The sequence below is a fragment of the Mesoplodon densirostris genome, chromosome 1, assembly GCF_025265405.1.
Source record: "Mesoplodon densirostris isolate mMesDen1 chromosome 1, mMesDen1 primary haplotype, whole genome shotgun sequence".
NCBI lineage: Eukaryota > Metazoa > Chordata > Mammalia > Artiodactyla > Ziphiidae > Mesoplodon > Mesoplodon densirostris.
The window spans coordinates 87879718-87898394 of NC_082661.1; the positions used below are offsets into that span (position 1 = coordinate 87879718).

The 18677-nt window shown below is 35.3% G+C and overlaps 1 protein-coding gene across 5 annotated transcripts in view; it reads left to right on the forward strand.

Annotated features, from left to right (window-relative positions):
• Positions 1 to 18677, forward strand: part of BLTP1 (bridge-like lipid transfer protein family member 1) — a 211864-nt gene that overhangs the window by 87595 nt on the left and 105592 nt on the right. For all 5 annotated transcript variants that reach the window (XM_060105644.1, XM_060105660.1, XM_060105652.1 and 2 more), the window contains 6 exons: positions 1805 to 1933; positions 3929 to 4048; positions 5007 to 5287; positions 10663 to 10913; positions 13572 to 13830; positions 16253 to 17090. In XM_060105644.1, coding sequence (XP_059961627.1) covers positions 1805 to 1933; positions 3929 to 4048; positions 5007 to 5287; positions 10663 to 10913; positions 13572 to 13830; positions 16253 to 17090 — 1878 coding nt within the window. The remainder of the gene's footprint in view (positions 1 to 1804; positions 1934 to 3928; positions 4049 to 5006; positions 5288 to 10662; positions 10914 to 13571; positions 13831 to 16252; positions 17091 to 18677) is intronic.

The window sequence follows — 18677 nt, forward strand, 5'->3', positions numbered from 1 at the left end:
AGATGTGAAGCCTAAGGATACAGAGGGATGACTGTATTTAGTTCTAGAAATGGACCATTGAAATTTAGTTGAATGTCTGTATTACTGCAATATTTCACCCGTCGAGCCATATACAGGCATACCTCATTTTATTGTGCTTTACAGATTTTGCTTTTTTTTACAAATTGAAGGTTTGCAGCAATGCTGCATCAAGCAGGTCTATCAGCACCATTTTTCTGCAGCATTTGCTCAATTTATGTGTCTGTGTCACATTTTGGTAATTATTGCAATATTTCAAACTTTTTCATTATTATTACATTTGTTATGGTGATCTGTGATTAGTGATCTTTGATGTTAGTTACTATTGCAAAAAGATTATAAATCATTGAAGGCTCAGGTTAGCATTTTTTAGCAGTAAAGTTTGAATTAAGGTATGTATGTTGTTTTTTTAGACATAATGTTATTGTGCACTTGATAGACTACTAGTTACTTGTAAATATAACTTCTACATGCACTGGGAAACCAAGTATTTGTGACTTGCTTTATTGTGATAGTCACTATATTGCAAATTTACTGCGGTGGTCTGGAACCAAACCCACAGTATCTCTGAGGTATGCCTGTAGTTATAATGTGTGTTTCATAATTGGCATTTCAAAAGATTGGAATGTGGTAGAAAGGTACATACTCAGTTTTTAATAAAGAGTTACAGAATGAGTGTGAAATACATGTAATTTAGAGGTAGGTAGTGGCAACAAGCGGGTGAATAAAGACTAGATACCTTGTGTATCTGAAGGAAATTGTTGGAAGGCAGCAAAAATTAAGATTCTAGAAATAGGAATTGAAAAGGGATATTTTATATAAAAATGAATGGAAATAAATAAATAATAATGGGTGAAAACAAATATTCATTGCTCAGTAGCCTCATAACTGTCTTCTTCTTATCTGTCATTTTCTGTCTCTAAATATACAAGTAAAAGCTGAAGCATATAACAAAACAGTTTGTTCCCAGCAAGCATGCAGTGAAGCTGTGCTGACCCTCCAAGACTGGACACAATTCCTTTAATCTAAAGATTGCTAGACTCTCATATACGTTGCCCTTATTAGAAGATAAAACATTTCTCTTTCTTCTGTACTAGAATCATGGCATCACTGTTTCCTGCAAGGTTCATGAATCCATAGGTGCTTTTAGTGTTTATTCCATTCTTTGTATGTTTTAAAAGTGAAATTCATGTTTTCTGAGAGTTCAAGATATGTACTTTTTGGGGGGGGATAATACCATGTATACCTCTGTCTCAGTGTTTATTGTAAACTAGCCAGTTATAAAATTAAGGGTTTTTTTTAAACTCAAGATTTGATGAAAAATTGATATATACTTACTTAAACTTCTATTCATAAAAGTTCTTCAGAATACCTGATTTTCTAAAATTGTAGCTTAATAGATATAAATTTCACTTCAAAGCTTGGTTTATTATTAGGTAGAGAATTTTAGGTGCTTTTCTGTGCAGAGGATTCCGATTAATCATATAAGAAAGATATAACCTTGAAAAAAATACTTGCTTTAGAGGTTGCTGAAGTTGAATTTTTCAGTTGAAATGAGTTTTCATTTTGGCAATGCATTTTGTCATTCACAGATGAAAAGTAACACAAGCTTATAAATGATGTCAAGGTAGAAAAATGATATTGACTAACAAGTAGATTATGTAGCAGGTATAAGGCACTGTTTGGATTCTTTCACGCTGTATTAATATTCTTGATAAGCTTTTAAACTCTGAACAATTGTTTAGAATGCTAACAGTGTTGTCAACCTGTCATGGCTTATTTGCAGCTGGCTTGTCTCTTGGAGTGGGGACAGACATTTGTTTTTCATGTCGTATGTCGGGAGTATGAACTGGAAAGACCAAAATCAGTAGTAGTATGTCAGCATGGAATTGATCGTCGGTTCTGTGAATCCAAGGTATGTTAACAGATATGTTAGCAGTATTATAAACATTTATGGCTTTTTTCAAAATGAAAGAGATATCAGCTTTAAATCAACTGCACATAGCATCAAGTAAACACCAAAGTTCAGTTTTTTCAATTACTAAAATTATTTTACACATTTATAGCCACTTGTTATTTAGTTGTAAATATCTAAAATATGAGGTAATTATTAAAACATACATTCACAAATAAATGGAGATATTATAAAATTATGTCTTATCTCTTACTGCATTATTATACTAACTCTTTGGGATATGGCTGTGTGTTTATGTAGAAGGTTTAGAAATTGGAGGAAGAAGGTTAAATTCCTTACATGGCATTGTTTGCAGACCCTTCTGGAACATACATGTTCTCCTTTAACATGATTAGCAATGTTGGGCATTTGCCAAGTTTCCTGACTCCAGATCTTACACTCTTTCTACCACATTGCACTACCGCGACTAAGGGTCATTACAGTACCTTCAAGAGGGTTGTAAAAAGTAGGTAGTAATTCCTGAAATCATGTACAGGGGCAGAGAGATGCAGAGTGTTATTTTGTAGTAAACACCATTCCTTATGCATTTAGGGTGGGGAACATTTATTAAGTATGCTCCTTTGAGAAAACCTGGAAAACATTGCAGTTTCAAAAAAGAAAAATAACTTACCCTAATTCTACAACATAGAGATAGCCATTGCTAACAGTTTTTCTTTCTAGTTTCTTTTCTATGTGTCTTTCCTTTCTTTTTTCTTTTGTTATACAAACTGTATGTTTGCTATTATATTACTGTGAATTGGAAGTAATTCATTCTTTTAATTTTATGTCCAAGAAAATCTGTAACCTGTGCTAATTTACCATCAATAAAGGAAACAGCTGTAATTGGTGATAAAATTATTTATTTTCTTGTTATAAACACAATGCCAGGCTCCAGGGAATTGGTTCCTTAGTCATTAGTTTCTTACCAATAATTTGTACATACTTGTTGGTATCTCCTTTTTTTTTTCCTACTACTACTCAAAGCTTTTAAGTTGTATTATAATTTTAAAAAATCAACTTCATTGAGGCATAATTTACATACACTAAATTCACCCTTTTTAAGTTTGAGTTTTGAGAAAAGTTATATATACTGGTGTAACCCTTACCACCAATGAAGACCTAGAACATTTCTATCACCTTAGGAAATTCCTTTGTGACCCTTTGCAGTCAGACACTATTCCACACATCCACTGATATTCTTTCTGTCACTTTAGATCAGATTTTTTTAAAGGTCTATTTCGTGTGGAGGAAATATATTAGTATAGAGCACCGACTGTCATGCAAGACACCTGCCTTCTAGTCCTGGCTCTGCCACTGATGAGCAGAGTACATGCTGTTGGGCTGGTAATTTATTCAGGGCTGCCATTTCCCAAAGAAGTTCATTGAAGTTGGGGATATGTATGTTAGCTTCCAACCTAATCATGACCAAATCTATGTTTTAGGAGTAAAACAAAAGTAAATTTGTGTGGATTTTCCTAGATATCATCATAACATTTACAGTTCATATATTTGTGGATGTGTGTAAAAATTTGCATGTGAATGGAATATGAAATACTCTTAAGAAAATCTTACAACTTTAAACTCCTCTACAGTCCTTATAAACCTGTGAAATTGTTTATCAGTTTCCTTTGGCTGTTCTTTTTGAGTTTCAATAACAAGTTTTACATGTATTCTGTCAGTATAGTATTGCCACATGCCACTTTTGAACGAAAGTGACACATGGTTGCTTATGATTAGTTTTCTAATTGGCAAAACTTTAGTTGCTGATTATTTTATTTATCATTATAAATATATCTAATTATAAACATATAATTTATCATTATAAAAAAGTGAAATTTAATTGATATTTTAAAATACACATGTAACAAGACTTGTGTTTATTTAAATAAGCAGATTTATGTATCAAAATAATGAATTGATGGTGAAGAATTAAATGTTCAATCCATTTCATTTTAGTTGAGTTGTATTCCTGGGCCTTGTCCAACTTCAGATGATTTGAAGTATACTATGACTCGTTTAGCAGTAGATGGAGCTGATATTTATATTGTGGAGCATGGCTGTGCTACAAATATAAAGGTACACATTTGTCTATTTCTTGGCCAGTGTAATTCTTTTTTCCTTTTTGCCAAACCAAACCTCCATTTCTTGAAATAAAACACATATTTATAGTTTGCCATCTCGCAGAATTCTAGGAGATAGCTTTCTATTTTATACTATCTGTGTTCTCTTCCAGTCTTACATATATATATATATATATATATATATTTTTTTTTTTTTTTTTTAACCGGTAAGCGGGCCTCTCACTGTTGTGGCCTCTCCGGTTGCGGAGCACAGGCTCCGGACGCGCAGGCTCCGGACGCGCAGGCTCAGCGACCATGGCTCACGGGCCCAGTGGCTCCGCGGCATGTGGGATCTTCCCGAACTGGGGCACGAACCCGTGTCCCCTGCATCGGCAGGCGGACTCTCAACCACTGCGCCACCAGGGAAGCCCCAGTCTTATATTTTTAAAGCCACACTTTCACTACTTTTTTACTCTAACTGGATTATTATAACCTTGCTTTATGGCAGGGGGATATAAACTGGTAGCGTGCTTATATGGCAGGGATATAAATTGCTAATGTTTTTAAAAGATTTAATTTTGAATTCCTTTAGGTTTTATTCATTTATATTTGCTGTCTGGCTCCTAAAACATTTGTTTGCCACTGCTGCTTACTGGCTACTGTTTAAAATCAAGCCCTTGTTAAGATTCTGTGATTTCATTACTTACTACTCTTCTAACTTTTCTTTCCTCCATCTCTCATTTTCCTTTGGAATTATGTTCTTTTCCTTTTATCCTCTTTTTTAAATTGAATGTTTATTTTTATTCTGTTGCATTTATCTTTTCTATTTCTCCTTTCTCTTTTTTTCCTTTCCCTTTCTTTTCTTCTTCTATATTTCATGCAATTTGAAATAATTACTTATTCTATAGTTTACTGTAAGTTGCTTAAAAATACAGAAACTACAGTTTTGTTTCATTTTCTTCATTCAACTTTAGATGGGTGCAATTCGGGTTGCAAACTGTAATCTCCACAATCAGTCGGTTGGGGAAGGAATAAGTGCTGCAATTCAGGATTTTCAAGTGAGACAGTACATTGAACAGTTGAATAATTCCAGAGTTGGACTTCAGCCTGCAGTACTACGGAGGGCCTACTGGCTTGAAGCTGGGTCTGCCAACTTAGGACTTATTACTGTTGATATTGCATTAGCTGCTGATCATCATTCTAAACATGAGGCGCAAAGACATTTCTTAGAAACTCACGATACCAGAACTAAGCGGTAAGTGAAATTTAGGAATGGTAATAGTCTCAAGTTCAGATGAAAATTACTAGATAATTATAAAGGAAATTCTACCGTTAAGAATGGAATAAGCAGGCTTCCCTGGTGGCGCAGTGGTTAAGAGTCCGCCTGCTGATGCAGGGGACACGGGTTTGTGCCCCGGTCTGGGAAGATCCCACATGCTCTGGAGCGGCTGGGCCCATGAGCCATGGTCGCTGAGCCTGCGCATCCGGAGCCTGTGCTCCGCAACGGGAGAGGCCACAACGGTGAGAGGCCCGCGTACTGCAAAAAAAAAAAAAAAAAAAAAAGAATGGAATAAGAATGTCTAAAATATAGACCGAATGTGATTGTGCTGGGTATACCTCAATGAATAAATAAAGATTTTATATATAAGTAATCACATTGTATATATCATCTGATGACGGTGTGGTTGCTGGAAAAAAACATTATTTTTTGATATGTTTCTAAGCCCATGCTGTGTATGTCAACAGTGAAACAAATATAAATTACTGGCCCCCAAATAACATTTTGTAAAGCACTACACCCCCTTCTCTCTCACCACAGCCCTCCACTTCCAATATGTCATTCCTAGAAAACACCATTACTAATCACCATTTATTCTACAAAACTTCTTTTGTAGGCCTTCACAACTGCAGGGAAGACTCAGAGTACCTAAACCTTAAGAAATGATTATATCTGCTTTTTAAAAAGTTGCCAAAGCTTCTTACTGAATTACATCTGTTTAAAATGATAGTATGACTTTTTCCATCCCCATCTCTTCCCTTCTAAAGTTTATAAAGCTTATTTTAAAAATAGAGAAAACTATTAAGAAATAAAGGAAAATAATTATAGCCCTACTACACTGAATTTGTTACATTTCTTTCCAGTATTTTTAGTGTATTTTTCTTATACTTGAAATCATCCTGTATTTACATTTAAAAATTCTGCATGTATGTAATGTTGCCCTTAAAAAAAACAAAAGAGCCTGTTTTTTGGTTTGTTTTTACCAGCAAAATGAGTTTTTTTGGAAATAGCAAAGAATTGCAATTCAAGACAAGCAAACTGTGGCAAACCGTAGGCAAGTCTGGAGAACAGAGGAGAGGAGAGAACAGAGAGAAGGGAGGAGACTGGGGAGGCTGTGGGTTCTTCGTTGGCTGCAGCCCTTGGGCAGCTTGTTTTTGCTGGGTCAGGAGGCTGGCGTCTATAAGCCGTGGACTGATAAAGCTCCTTTTAAACAAATGATAATGCACCCATCAAGAAGGTATATTGTGCTTTACTTAGCCATTGCCCTTACATTAAATACGTAGATTGTTTCTAAATTTCTCATTATACATCAAAGCTTTTCCCACGATTTCTGGGTATTTCCTTTAAATAGCTTCCTTAGAAGGTTGTATGACTGTGTTAAAAACTGAGCTTTTTATATGCATTCCCAAACTACTTCCTAGAAAGATTATTTCATTTTATATCCCCAGTGGCTTTTTAGGAGAGTCTCTGTCTTACTGCACCTTTGCTACCCTTTGAGTGTTTTATAATAACCGAAAGGTGGTATCTCTTTGCTTTATTTTGCATTTCTTTATTTCGAGTTTAATACTTTTTTCAAATATTTATTGGCTATTTTTATTTCCTCATTTGTGAATTGCCTGCTAGTATTCTACATACATTTATTTATTGGGATCTTGGTATATTTCTTACCAATTTTTAAGAGCTCTTTATAGATTATCGCCCTTTTCTGATCCCTGGTGCTAATATTTTGCAGTTTGTTTCTTTTATTTTTTTATTCTTATGTTAAACAGATTTTAATTCTTATGTATTCAAATATGTTAACTTTTCCCTTTTGTAATTTCTTGTACTAATTTGAGAACACTCTTTTTTTTTTTTTTTTTTTTTTTTTGCGGTATGCGGGCCTCTCACTGTTGTGGCCTCCCCCGCTGCGGAGCACAGGCTCCGGACGCGCAGGCTCCGGACGCGCAGGCTCAGCGGCCATGGCCCACGGGCCCAGCCGCTCCGCGGCATATGGGATCCTCCCAGACCGGGGCACGAACCCGTATCCCCTGCATCGGCAGGCGGACTCTCAACCACTTGCGCCACCAGGGAGGCCCTGAGAACACTCTTTTTGCTAGTAATCGCATGGCCCCTGTACTTTCTTATTTTTTTCTATTCCTAACCATCTTGATTTTTTTATGGTGTATGTGCATTAATAAACACCATCTGGATTTTTTATGGTGTGTGTGTATTAATACAGTCAAGGATGTAAATAGATTTTTCTGCAAATATCTATTCAGATATAGAGGAAAAACTCTAAACCATGTGGATTTTTAATGCTGTGTGTGCATTAATACAGCTAAGGATGTAAATAGATTTTTCTGCAAATATCTATTCAGATATAGAGGAAAAACTCTAAACCATCTGGATTTTTAATGGTGTGTGTGCATTAGTACAGCCAAGAATGTAAATAGATTTTTCTGCAAATATCTATTCAAATATAGAGGGAAAATTAATACCTAACACATACTCATTTCACAAAATGTTTAAATATTTTCATCTATTAACTTTTCCCAAAGAACTATTTTTCTAGTTAAAAGAAATCCCTTTGAGGTTTTTATTGAGATTACATTAATCTTTTAGGTTTATTTAAGATGCTGATATCTTGTAAATCTAAGTTCGAAAACTCATGTGTAGAGAATATTGTTTAAAGAAACTTTGGTTTCTTTGTTAATTATTGCTCAGGAAGCCAGTGAGTATGAACCCAGTGCCTGTTCTGATAGGTCAGGTGGTAGTACAAAGTATTAGTGAAGCTAAGGAGGTGGCTCCATGTGATTTAAGGCCTCATTTAGGTTAGTTTCAGTGCTCTGGTTAAGAATTGTGAAGAGTTTGAGATTTTATCCTACTTACAAGCTGACAAATTATCCTGCCACAGTTTCCTGAGTGCTGGCAGAAGATATAAGAAACCTGATGAGAGACAGAAGACTATATTACTCACTAGCAAAAGCACTAGCCAGAGTCAAATGTGTTTGCATTGGTTCCCTGTGCCCTCCAAGTAGGATTGCCAGATAAAATACAGGATGCACAGCTAAAATTGTTTCAGATAAACAACAAATAACTTTTTAGTATAAGCACACCCCACATATTGCATAGGACAAACTTATTTTTATTTGTATTTCTATTTGCTAAACCTGGTACCCCTATCCCTGAGTCCCATGGGGGTGTCAGAAAAGACCCATGATGGATGTTTGCACATAGTGGGATGCATTACAGAAGAGGCACAGTGAGCTTAGGTATTCTACCTAAGAGTAAAAATTCTACTTTTGTAATAAGTGGAAGCAAGCCTGCTCTTTTCCAGGGTGAGACATTACCTCGTTCCTTAAGGTGGCTTACTATCAGCACAATCCTGAGAAATGGCCTGGTCAGAGCCTTGCATTCTTGGCGTATCCAGCAAGAACAGGTAGGGCTGTTTAGGGCCCGTGGTGAATTGCTTCTCCCTACATGGTAGCTCATTGATCTTCTGCTTTGTCTGCCTTAGTGCATATTTGACTCCCAGGAGTTTTGGGGAGTAGGTGTATTCATTTCTGATAAAACTGGAAAAGTTACCAGACTCCCAGACCATTAGTTTCGTTGGATTAGTATTTCTGAAAAGTATAGTTCCTAAACCACCAGCACCAACGCCTCCTTGGAACTTGTTAGTAATCAGGCCCTCCCAGACCTCAATCAGTAACTCTGGAGGTGGAGCCTAGCTCTCCATATTTTAATAAGCCCTCCCGGTGATTCTAATGCAAGGTGAAGTTTGAGAACTAGCACACTGGTTTATATAAAGACAGAGAAGGGGAGCTTACATTTGTTGTGCAACTTCTGTATTCCAGATTTTGCATCAGGTGCTTTACATATGTTATACATATTTTCCTTCTGTCTTCTCTAGATGGATGTTCCTCTTCTAATTTGATATATTAATTTCTTCACTTCTAACTTGATATATTTATTCCATCTTATTTTTCACATCTCAAATATTATTTTTTGAAAGGTTACGTGCATTTTGTTTGTCACAACACCCTATTCTTTTCCTCAGAGCATTTACTGTAATTTATGATTAGATATTCTTATTTGCGGCCTGTCTTTGCCTCTGTACTGTAAACTTCACACGGATAAGGCTATGTCAGTTTTGCCTAGCACAATACAAGGCACACAGTAGATATGTTCAGGAAATATAAATGAATGAATGTAAAGTGAAAATGCAATACCTATTCTATCTTCCTATGAGAGCCCTGAGGATCCAGTGAGATAATGCATGTGGAAATGCTTAGAAAAATGGACTGTTAATATGAGGTTTTATTAAAGTAAAAAAAAAAGGAATAACAATATATTTCCCAGACTTATATAATATTTTTTAAGAAAGGGGAGTTAATAAATGCTGACAGTTTTCTGTGGGGGTCACTCACAGAGCTTGAAGAATTTTACAGACATTTTACAGAATTTTACAGACATCTTATTGTCTTAATTCTCAATACTTTATTCAGAGTCCTTATTACAAAATCATTACAATTTTTTTTCCTAAAATATAGAATGGTGCATTATTTTGATTTTATTGAGAAATAATTTTTTACTTGCCCCATATTTATAACATTTTGGTGTACTAAATTTACCATGTGAAATAGGCTCTGAAATGCTAAAAATAATAATCTATTAAGCATAATCTATACTAATAGTTTTGTCTATTTTTAAAATTTTTATTCATTTTTTAAAATTTTATTTATTTTTGGCTGCGTTGGGTCTTTGTTGCTGCGTGTGGGCTTTTCTTCGTTGCGGTGCGCGGGCTTCTCATTGCAGTGGCTTCTCTTGTTGCGGATCACGGGCTCTAGGTGCGTGGGCTTCAGTAGTTGCAGCACACGGGCTCAGTAGTTGTGGCGCAAGGCCTTAGTTACTCCGCAGCATGTGGGATCTTCCTGTACCAGGGCTCGAACCCGTGTCCCCTGCATTGGCAGACAGATTCTTAACCACTGCACCACCAGGGAAGTCCCTTGGCTATGTTTTAGATTAATGTTTAAATTTTTAGTTCTTTTGAGAATGTTCACTGCTGTCTTTAAACTGGATTTAAATGTCTAATTTTTATATATATGCTTCTTTTTTAGCTCTTTGTTTTTTGTGTTTTTTTTAACGTATACTCTATTTCTCATTATTGTTCCTACCTATTTTCATCTCACCATGGTGAGACTTTTTTTTTTAAGAAAGGCAAAATAATTAAAAAGTCCATTGTAAAAACAAACTTCTTTAAAAAATATTAACAGTTATATTTAATTGATTATCTGCTAAAAAGTTTCTGATTTCTTAATGATTTTTTGTTATGTTGTTGTTCTTTTGTTTGTTTCATTTTGGGTTTTGTTTAGGTTGTGGTTTCTGTGGCCAGATGACACCCTGAAGAATAAGAGGTGTAGGAACAAGTGTGGTTGTCTTGGTGGCTGCAGATTCTTCGGCGGCACAGTAACTTGCCTAGATTTCTTCAGACTTGAAGAGCTGACACCTTCCAGTAGCTCTGCATTTTCAAGCACGAGTGCAGAGTCTGATATGTATTATGGACAGTCTCTGCTACAGCCTGGAGAATGGATCATTACTAAAGAAGTTCCCAAAATTGTAGATGGTAATGTGTTGTCACTTGTGTTAATCTTTTATTATCTTCATCCCTATGCCATTCTGAGAGAAGTTCAGTGTTACTTTGTTCAACTTAGTTTTTTGAGCAGTCTTACATGTAGGGTTTAGTATAATCTGTCTTTGTTTTGCAGGTGATTAACTCTAGCCAGATAAGACTAGTGAGTTTTTCAGAGTTGCACAAGGCAAAAGTAGATCTACTATTCAGATCTTCTGCTGTTAACATGGGTGATTTTTCCTAGCCCAACTTATTCTAAATATTTCCTTATATATCATTATTACCCTAGAATCCAGATTCCAGGAATATACTTAGGAATAGCTATGCTTTGAGGTAACGATTGTTTTACCAGCTTACTTTTATAGGAAAAACTTATCAATAGAAATATTTATACTATTGGCCCTCATTTTATTCACTACTTTTGCAAAATATTCTTCTTACTAAAACTGTACATGTCAAGAAGAGAAATTTGGTCTTAGAGCTTGTAGGATAACTTTGCAAATACATGAGTTTGATATGAACAGTGAATGGTGGCTTTAGGCATACTGGATTTATATTTATCTAGCATCTTTTCTCCAAAGACTTCAGAAATGCATTTTCCTTTGTGTTTCTTAGTTGTGTATTCCTACAATTAAGTGCAATACTTACTGCTTAAGTTGCCATGCTGTCAAGAAGTGAAATGTAGAAAAGTCTTGATATCTCACCAGTATTTAGCTATTTTTCCTTGATCCATTCAGAAACATTAACTTAGCTCTGCCTTTTGTCAGTAGACAAAGATAGAAAAGAAGTAGTTTTAACTTTAAGAATTTATTGGATTAATTTTCATGTGTAAGGAGCTCTTAGAGGAAAGAGCTAGACTACTTACATATGCCAAATTCTTGTTTAAATAGTATTTCACTGAATATTAATAAATTTGTGCATGTTATTTTAAGATTACTTAACTTCAGCAATTTTACTAGAATAAGAGCAGATTATCTTATAAAATCAGCAAACACCAAAACTTCTCGACATTTAAAGGTCAAGAAACATACGAAACAAAATTTACTTAGCCGTCTTCTTATAATATTACTTTCTTACTTTTGAATAATGTTTGTTTTTAAAGGTGTTCACAGGCATTTCTTATTTCATCCACAAACTACCATGTGAGTTCTTTATTTTCCCTGTATATGGTGAAGTAACTGAGGTCATCACTGAGGCTGAGTTGCATGAAGTCAAAAAGTCATGTATATGGCTGAGCATAAACTAGAATTACAGTCATCGAAACCACTTTAGTTCTTTCCACCCTACTAGAGCTGGCACTATTTATAAAGACGTTGTTTGATCTTCTAATCTGCAGATCAAAATTTAACTATCGCAAACTCAAGGAAGAAAATCTACAGGGAATTTAAACATGGTTAAAAGGGAGAAAATAGCAATTTTTCTAACAGTAAACAAAAGAAACCTCATTTTAGTTCTTATAACATGTAATAGGGAGTGTCTGTGTCTCCTAGTGATTTTCTCAGGAATGAGCTATAATTGGTAAATTGCCATAAGTTTCTTGTGCAGGGAAGATTGGAATTAGTCCCTGTGTAAGTGTCTGCATTTTCTAGGAGCCACATATAGATGTACAGTGTCAGGATAGAATCAAGGAGGGCATGTCGATGGAACTAAATAAGTTCCTTGGAAGGTCAGTGAACACTAGTTTCCTATCACTTAGAAATGACTCAAACCCATTTTTCTTTTGACTTTTGTTGGATTTTTACATTTGTGGTGGTAGAAGCAAGTAATATTACTTATACTGTAAGTTCTTAAGTCTTCTTACCGCTTAAGTTCCACTTAGAAGTGCCTTCTGCTTGGAGAGATGTTTTCTCCTACTAGTATGTTCTTCTTTCTTGAGTAGCACAAGCATGGCTGGAGGAGAGGAGTAGGGCAATAGTTATTTTTTGGATCTAAGCAGCTATAGAATTCTCCTTTTATCCCTCTCCACCCCCAATTTACATAACACATCACAGGGCTCTTATGAAAGACTGAGAAAATGTTCCAGATTAAAGAAAACATGACAACTGAATGTAATAATATACAGACCTAGATTGGATCCTATACTGGAGAGGGCAGAAGTGTTTTAAAGGACATTATTGGGTCATTTGAGAAAATTGGAAAGCATGTGGTAGACTAGATAACAGTATGGTATAAACACCAAATCTACCAAGTTGATAATTATACTGTGTTTTTGTATTATTCTTAGGAAATAAACCTTTAAGTATTTAGGGTAAAAGCCTACTACATCTGCAAATTATTCTCAGATGGTTCCAAAAATATTATGTCTATTTATAAAAATAGAGCAAATGGGGGCAAAGTGTTTTTAAGATAGGTAATTTCGAGTAAAATATCTTTGATGGCTTGGTTATCACTCTTGAATGTTTTCTAAGTTGGAAAATTTTCATATAAATAGCTTAAAAAAAAGAAAAAATTCACTGTGTATGGACTCTGGATTCATACTTACGTTGGTATCTTTCTGTAGTGTTTAGCATATTGCTATGTGAAATTAGTTACTTGTGCTTTTCAAAAATTATTATACACTTAAAAACAGGGAATTGGATTAAGTTATCATATTTTTCATAGATTGCTTTTGAAATTATTATGTTTATGTAACTCACTTTTTTGTTTGTTTAGGTAATGTGAATGGCATGAAGAGGAAAGAATGGGAAAACAAATCAGTGGGAATAGAAGTAGAGAGAAAAACTCAGCACCTTAGTCTTCAAGTACCATTACGATCTCATAGCTCATCCTCTTCTTCAGAAGAGAATAGTAGTTCTAGTGCTGCACAGCCTCTATTGGCTGGTGAAAAGGAAAGTCCCTCTTCTGTTGCCGATAATCATTTGGTTCAAAAAGAATTCTTGCATGGTACGAAAAGAGATGATGGCCAAGTGAGGTCAGTATTCAATTAGATTTAGAAACCTGATCATGGGATTATAAGTGCTTAAAACTGTGGCAAGAAAAACTTCTCTCCTCTCAACTCACCTGTTGTAGAGAATTTTTTATCCTCCTGAACTTATTTTTAAATGTCCATTTGCTGTTGTTTTTCTCATTACAAAAGTAATACATATATATTCATTCCAGATGTTAGAAAAATACAGAAAAGTATAAGAAAAATGAACATTTCTTGTCATCTCACCACTGAGAGTGAACCATTGTTAACATTTGGATATTATCCTTCCAGTGTGTTGAATATTTTTTGGTCCTTCTTTTGGCCCCTAGTTGATTACTTGCTTCTTGAAATACACTCTCCTCTCGACTTGATAGCACATTTCAGATTTTCCTCCCATCTCCTTGCCTTTTCCTTCTCCGTCTCTATTTCCAAGTCCTCCATTTTTTTTCTCTCCCCTTCTTCTTTCTCTTCCTCTTACAGACTGCCATTTGTTAAATGTCATTATCCCTTAAGACTGTTATGTACCCTTTTCTCCACTGACTCAATAATGTTTCCCTAGGCAGTCTTAGTAACTGTTTGGCTTCAATTATGATCTGTAGCTAACATCTTATAAATGTTAAAAACTCCATCCAAGACCTTTGTCCCTATGAACCTAGCTACCTTCTTGATGTTTCATGCAGGGCTCAAACTCAACATATTAAAAAATGATCTTGTGCCTATCATGTTCAACTTGCTGTGCCTCAGTAAATGGCACTAGTATATCAATTGCTGAAGTCAGAAATATTGGGGTTATCTGTGACTTCTCCCTCTCTCATTTCCTCTCATCTAATCAAAGGCCCCTGGTATATTTTGTTATATAAACGTTTAAAGGATGTGGGAAAAAAAAAACTTATAAATGCATTAGTGTTCATGGATTATGGATAGAAGATTATACTCTGGGTTTCTTTAAATTTTTATTGTGTTTTTTTTTTCTATTTTCTATTTTTATTTTTATTTTTTTTTTATTTTACAAATTTAATCAGTTATACATATACATATGTTCCCATATCCCCTCCCTTTTGCGTCTCCCTCCCACCCTCCCTATCCCACCCCTCCAGGCGGTCACAAAGAACCGAGCTGATCTCCCTGTGCTATGCGGCTGCTTCCCACTAGCTATCTACCTTACGTTTGGTAGTGTATATATGTCCATGCCGCTCTTTCACTTTGTCACAGCTTACCCTTCCCCCTCCCCATATCCTCAAGTCCATGCTCTAGTAGGTCTGTGTCTTTATTCCTGTCTTACCCCTATGTTCTTCATGACATTTTTTTTCTTAAATTCCATATATATGTGTCAGCATACAGTATTTGTCTTTCTCTTTCTGACTTACTTCACTCTGTATGACAGACTCTAGGTCCATCCACCTCATTACAAATAGCTCAATTTCATTTCTTTTTATGGCTGAGTAATATTCCATTGTATATATGTGCCACATCTTCTTTACCCATTCATCCGATGATGGACACTTAGGTTGTTTCCATCTCCGGGCTATTGTAAATAGGGCTGCTATGAACATTTTGGTACATGTCTCTTTTTGAATTATGGTTTTCTCAGGGTATATGCCCAGTAGTGGGATTGCTGGGTCATATGGTAGTTCTATTTGTAGTTTTTTAAGGAACCTCCATACCGTTCTCCATAGTGGCTGTACCAATTCACATTCCCACCAGCAGTGCAAGAGTGTTCCCTTTTTTCCACACCCTCTCCAGCATTTATTGTTTCTAGATTTTTTGATGATGGCCATTCTGACTGGTGTGAGATGATATCTCATTGTAGTTTTGATTTGCATTTCTCTAATGAGTAAAGATGTTGAGCATCCTTTCATGTGTTTGTTGGCTGTCTGTATATCTTCTGTGGAGAAATGTCTATTTAGGTCTTCTGCCCATTTTTGGATTGGGTTGTTTGTTTTTTTGCTATTGAGCTGCATGAGCTGCTTATAAATTTTGGAGATTAATCCTTTGTCAGTTGCTTCATTTGCAAATATTTTCTCCCATTCTGAGGGTTGTCTTTTCGTCTTGTTTATGGTTTCCTTTGCTGTGCAAAAGCTTTGAAGTTTCATTAAGTCCCATGTGTTTATTTTTGTCTTTATTTCCATTTCTCTAGGAGGTGGGTCAAAAAGGATCTTGCTGTGATTTATGTCATAGAGTGTTCTGCCTATGTTTTTTATTGTGTTTTAAGTTGCCTCAATTTTTTTTTTTTTGGAACTATGTGGGGTAGGAATATACATTGTACTGTTTTGCTACTTTGTATGGATATTTTATTGTAAAAGTTTACAACTTCCTTTATTTGTAAAATAAGTGATTAATATATACAGAAAGGATTTTATAAGTACTTCTATTTATAATTATATGGTGTTCAGTAAATGTTAATAGTTTTTCTTTCTTTTTTTAGCATTCCTACAGAAATTTCAGGAAATAGCCCTGTGTCTCCTAATACTCAGGATAAGTCAGTAGGTCAGTCTCCTCTGAGATCTCCCTTGAAACGACAAGCCTCTGTATGTTCCACCCGACTTGGAAGTACCAAGAGCCTTACTGCTGCTTTTTATGGGGACAAGCAGCCTGTTACGGTTGGAGTCCAGTTTAGTAGTGATGTCTCCCGAAGTGATGAAAATGTGCTAGACTCACCAAAGCAGAGAAGAAGTTTTGGTTCATTTCCATATACACCATCAGCAGACTCTAATTCTTTTCATCAATATCGATCAATGGATTCCAGCATGTCAATGGCTGATAGTGAAGCTTACTTTTCTGCAGCTGAAGAATTTGAGCCCATTAGCAGTGACGAAGGCCCTGGAACTTATCCAGGTAGAAAAAAGAAGAAAAAGCAAGCCCAGCAGATTGACTACAGTAGGGGTTCCATATATCACAGTGTAGAAGGACCACTTACTGGCCATGGAGAAAGCATTCAGGATCCCCGGACTCTGCCATTCAAAACTCATCCTTCCCAGGCTTCCTTTGTTTCTGCATTAGGTGGAGAGGATGATGTTACAGAGCATCTGTATGTTGTAGAAAGTGAGAAAACAGTAGAGAGCGAACAGATTACTTCTCAACAACCTGTGATGAATTGCTATCAGACTTACCTTACACAGTTCCAAGTAATTAATTGGTCAGTGAAGCATCCAACCAACAAAAGAACCTCTAAGTCCTCATTGCATCGCCCCCTCGATCTGGATACACCAACCAGTGAAGAAAGCTCATCATCATTTGAACAGCTTTCTGTTCCAACTTTTAAGGTATAAGCCAAATCATTAATTTCCACTGATAAATTTATGTAGGAAAATTGATTTTTAAGATATTTAAAAAATTACTCTCTCAGTCATTTAGCTACTTTTCTGAAAGATAAAATTCCTGAAGTCATGGCTTCATGTACGACAGTAGGCCTCAGATTTACTGATGAGTATTATAAATTTAAGCATATAAAATTAAGGAATAGTTTCAGACTTGATTGTCAGAATATTAACAATTAACGTATAGTCTATGTCTACATTATATTCTAAGATTAGGATCATGTCTCTGTGAATTCATATTTTCTGTGTCTTAAAAGTAAAATTTTGTAATAGTTTTTAATTGTTGGTGTTCTATTATATTAATCCATAACTGCTTCTATGCAAATCCAGTTCTGTACACTTGGTATTTGAGATCGTATAATTTAGTATTAATTAATTATTGTCCATATCTGTAATGTATTCTGTAAATAGCTTTTTTTTTAGGAAAGCTAAAAATAGGTCAAAATAAATTTAGTGATAATATCCAATATGAAGACATTTTTATAAAATTATAAATTTATAAGAGAACTTTTTATGATTTTAAAGACCAAAACTGAGCATATAAAATCTTATGGAGCTGATTAACAATTCAAGAATCTCATGTGGTATATACTAACATGTACATATATACTTGTTTAAAGTGTCTAAATGTTAATATTCTCATTTTAAATTTAGATATTTATTATATACTACTGTGTGTCAATCATTTGCTGTTCACTGGTGAGGGAAACAGACATGGGGCTTATAGTTTAGGATGAGAGACGGGCAGTAAATAGATAAATGGATAAGTACAGTATATGATTATAAATTCAGAAGTCTTATGAAGATGATGCTGGGATAGAGAATAATGGGGAGTGGGGCTGCCCAGCTTGTATTGACATGAAAGGTCTATCACAGGAGGTAATATTTAAACTGAAACTTAAAGGATGAGGAGGAATTGAGGAAGGGAAGACTTGGGGGTACTATATACTATATTCAGGGCACAGACATCCGCCTTGCTGAAGTTCTAAAGTGGGAAAGAAGTCAGTGTGCGTGAGACATAGTGAGTTAGCAGAGAGCTTTGCACATGGTGAGGTTAGAGACCTGAACAAAGACGAGATCATTAAGGACGTGTAGACCAGGGTATCGGTAGTTAGAATTTTAATTTCATTGGGAAATTCATGAGAGCTTTAAGGAAATGTGATGTGATCTCATGTACTTTGGCTACTAAGTGGAACAGAATTCTCATTACACAAGGAGGAATTGGGGTGATCACCTAGGAGGCTGTCGCAGCAGCCTGTGCAAGAGATGATGGGCTTGGACTTAAATAGTGACGGAAATGTGATAAGTGGAGTGAAATATCCTTAGAGATAAATGCATTTGAGTAATATGTATTGAAGGAAGAAGAAACATAGAGTCACAAAATTTTGATTTTAAGGTTGTGCCCATTTCTTATCTTTCCTAAGATAAGTTATCCATGCCAACATTTTAAAATGTTCTCTTTATTCCCTGTGAAAATATGTTGGTAAATGAATGTTCCAGTATAAAACTAAATTGCACTTGCTGTGAAAAATA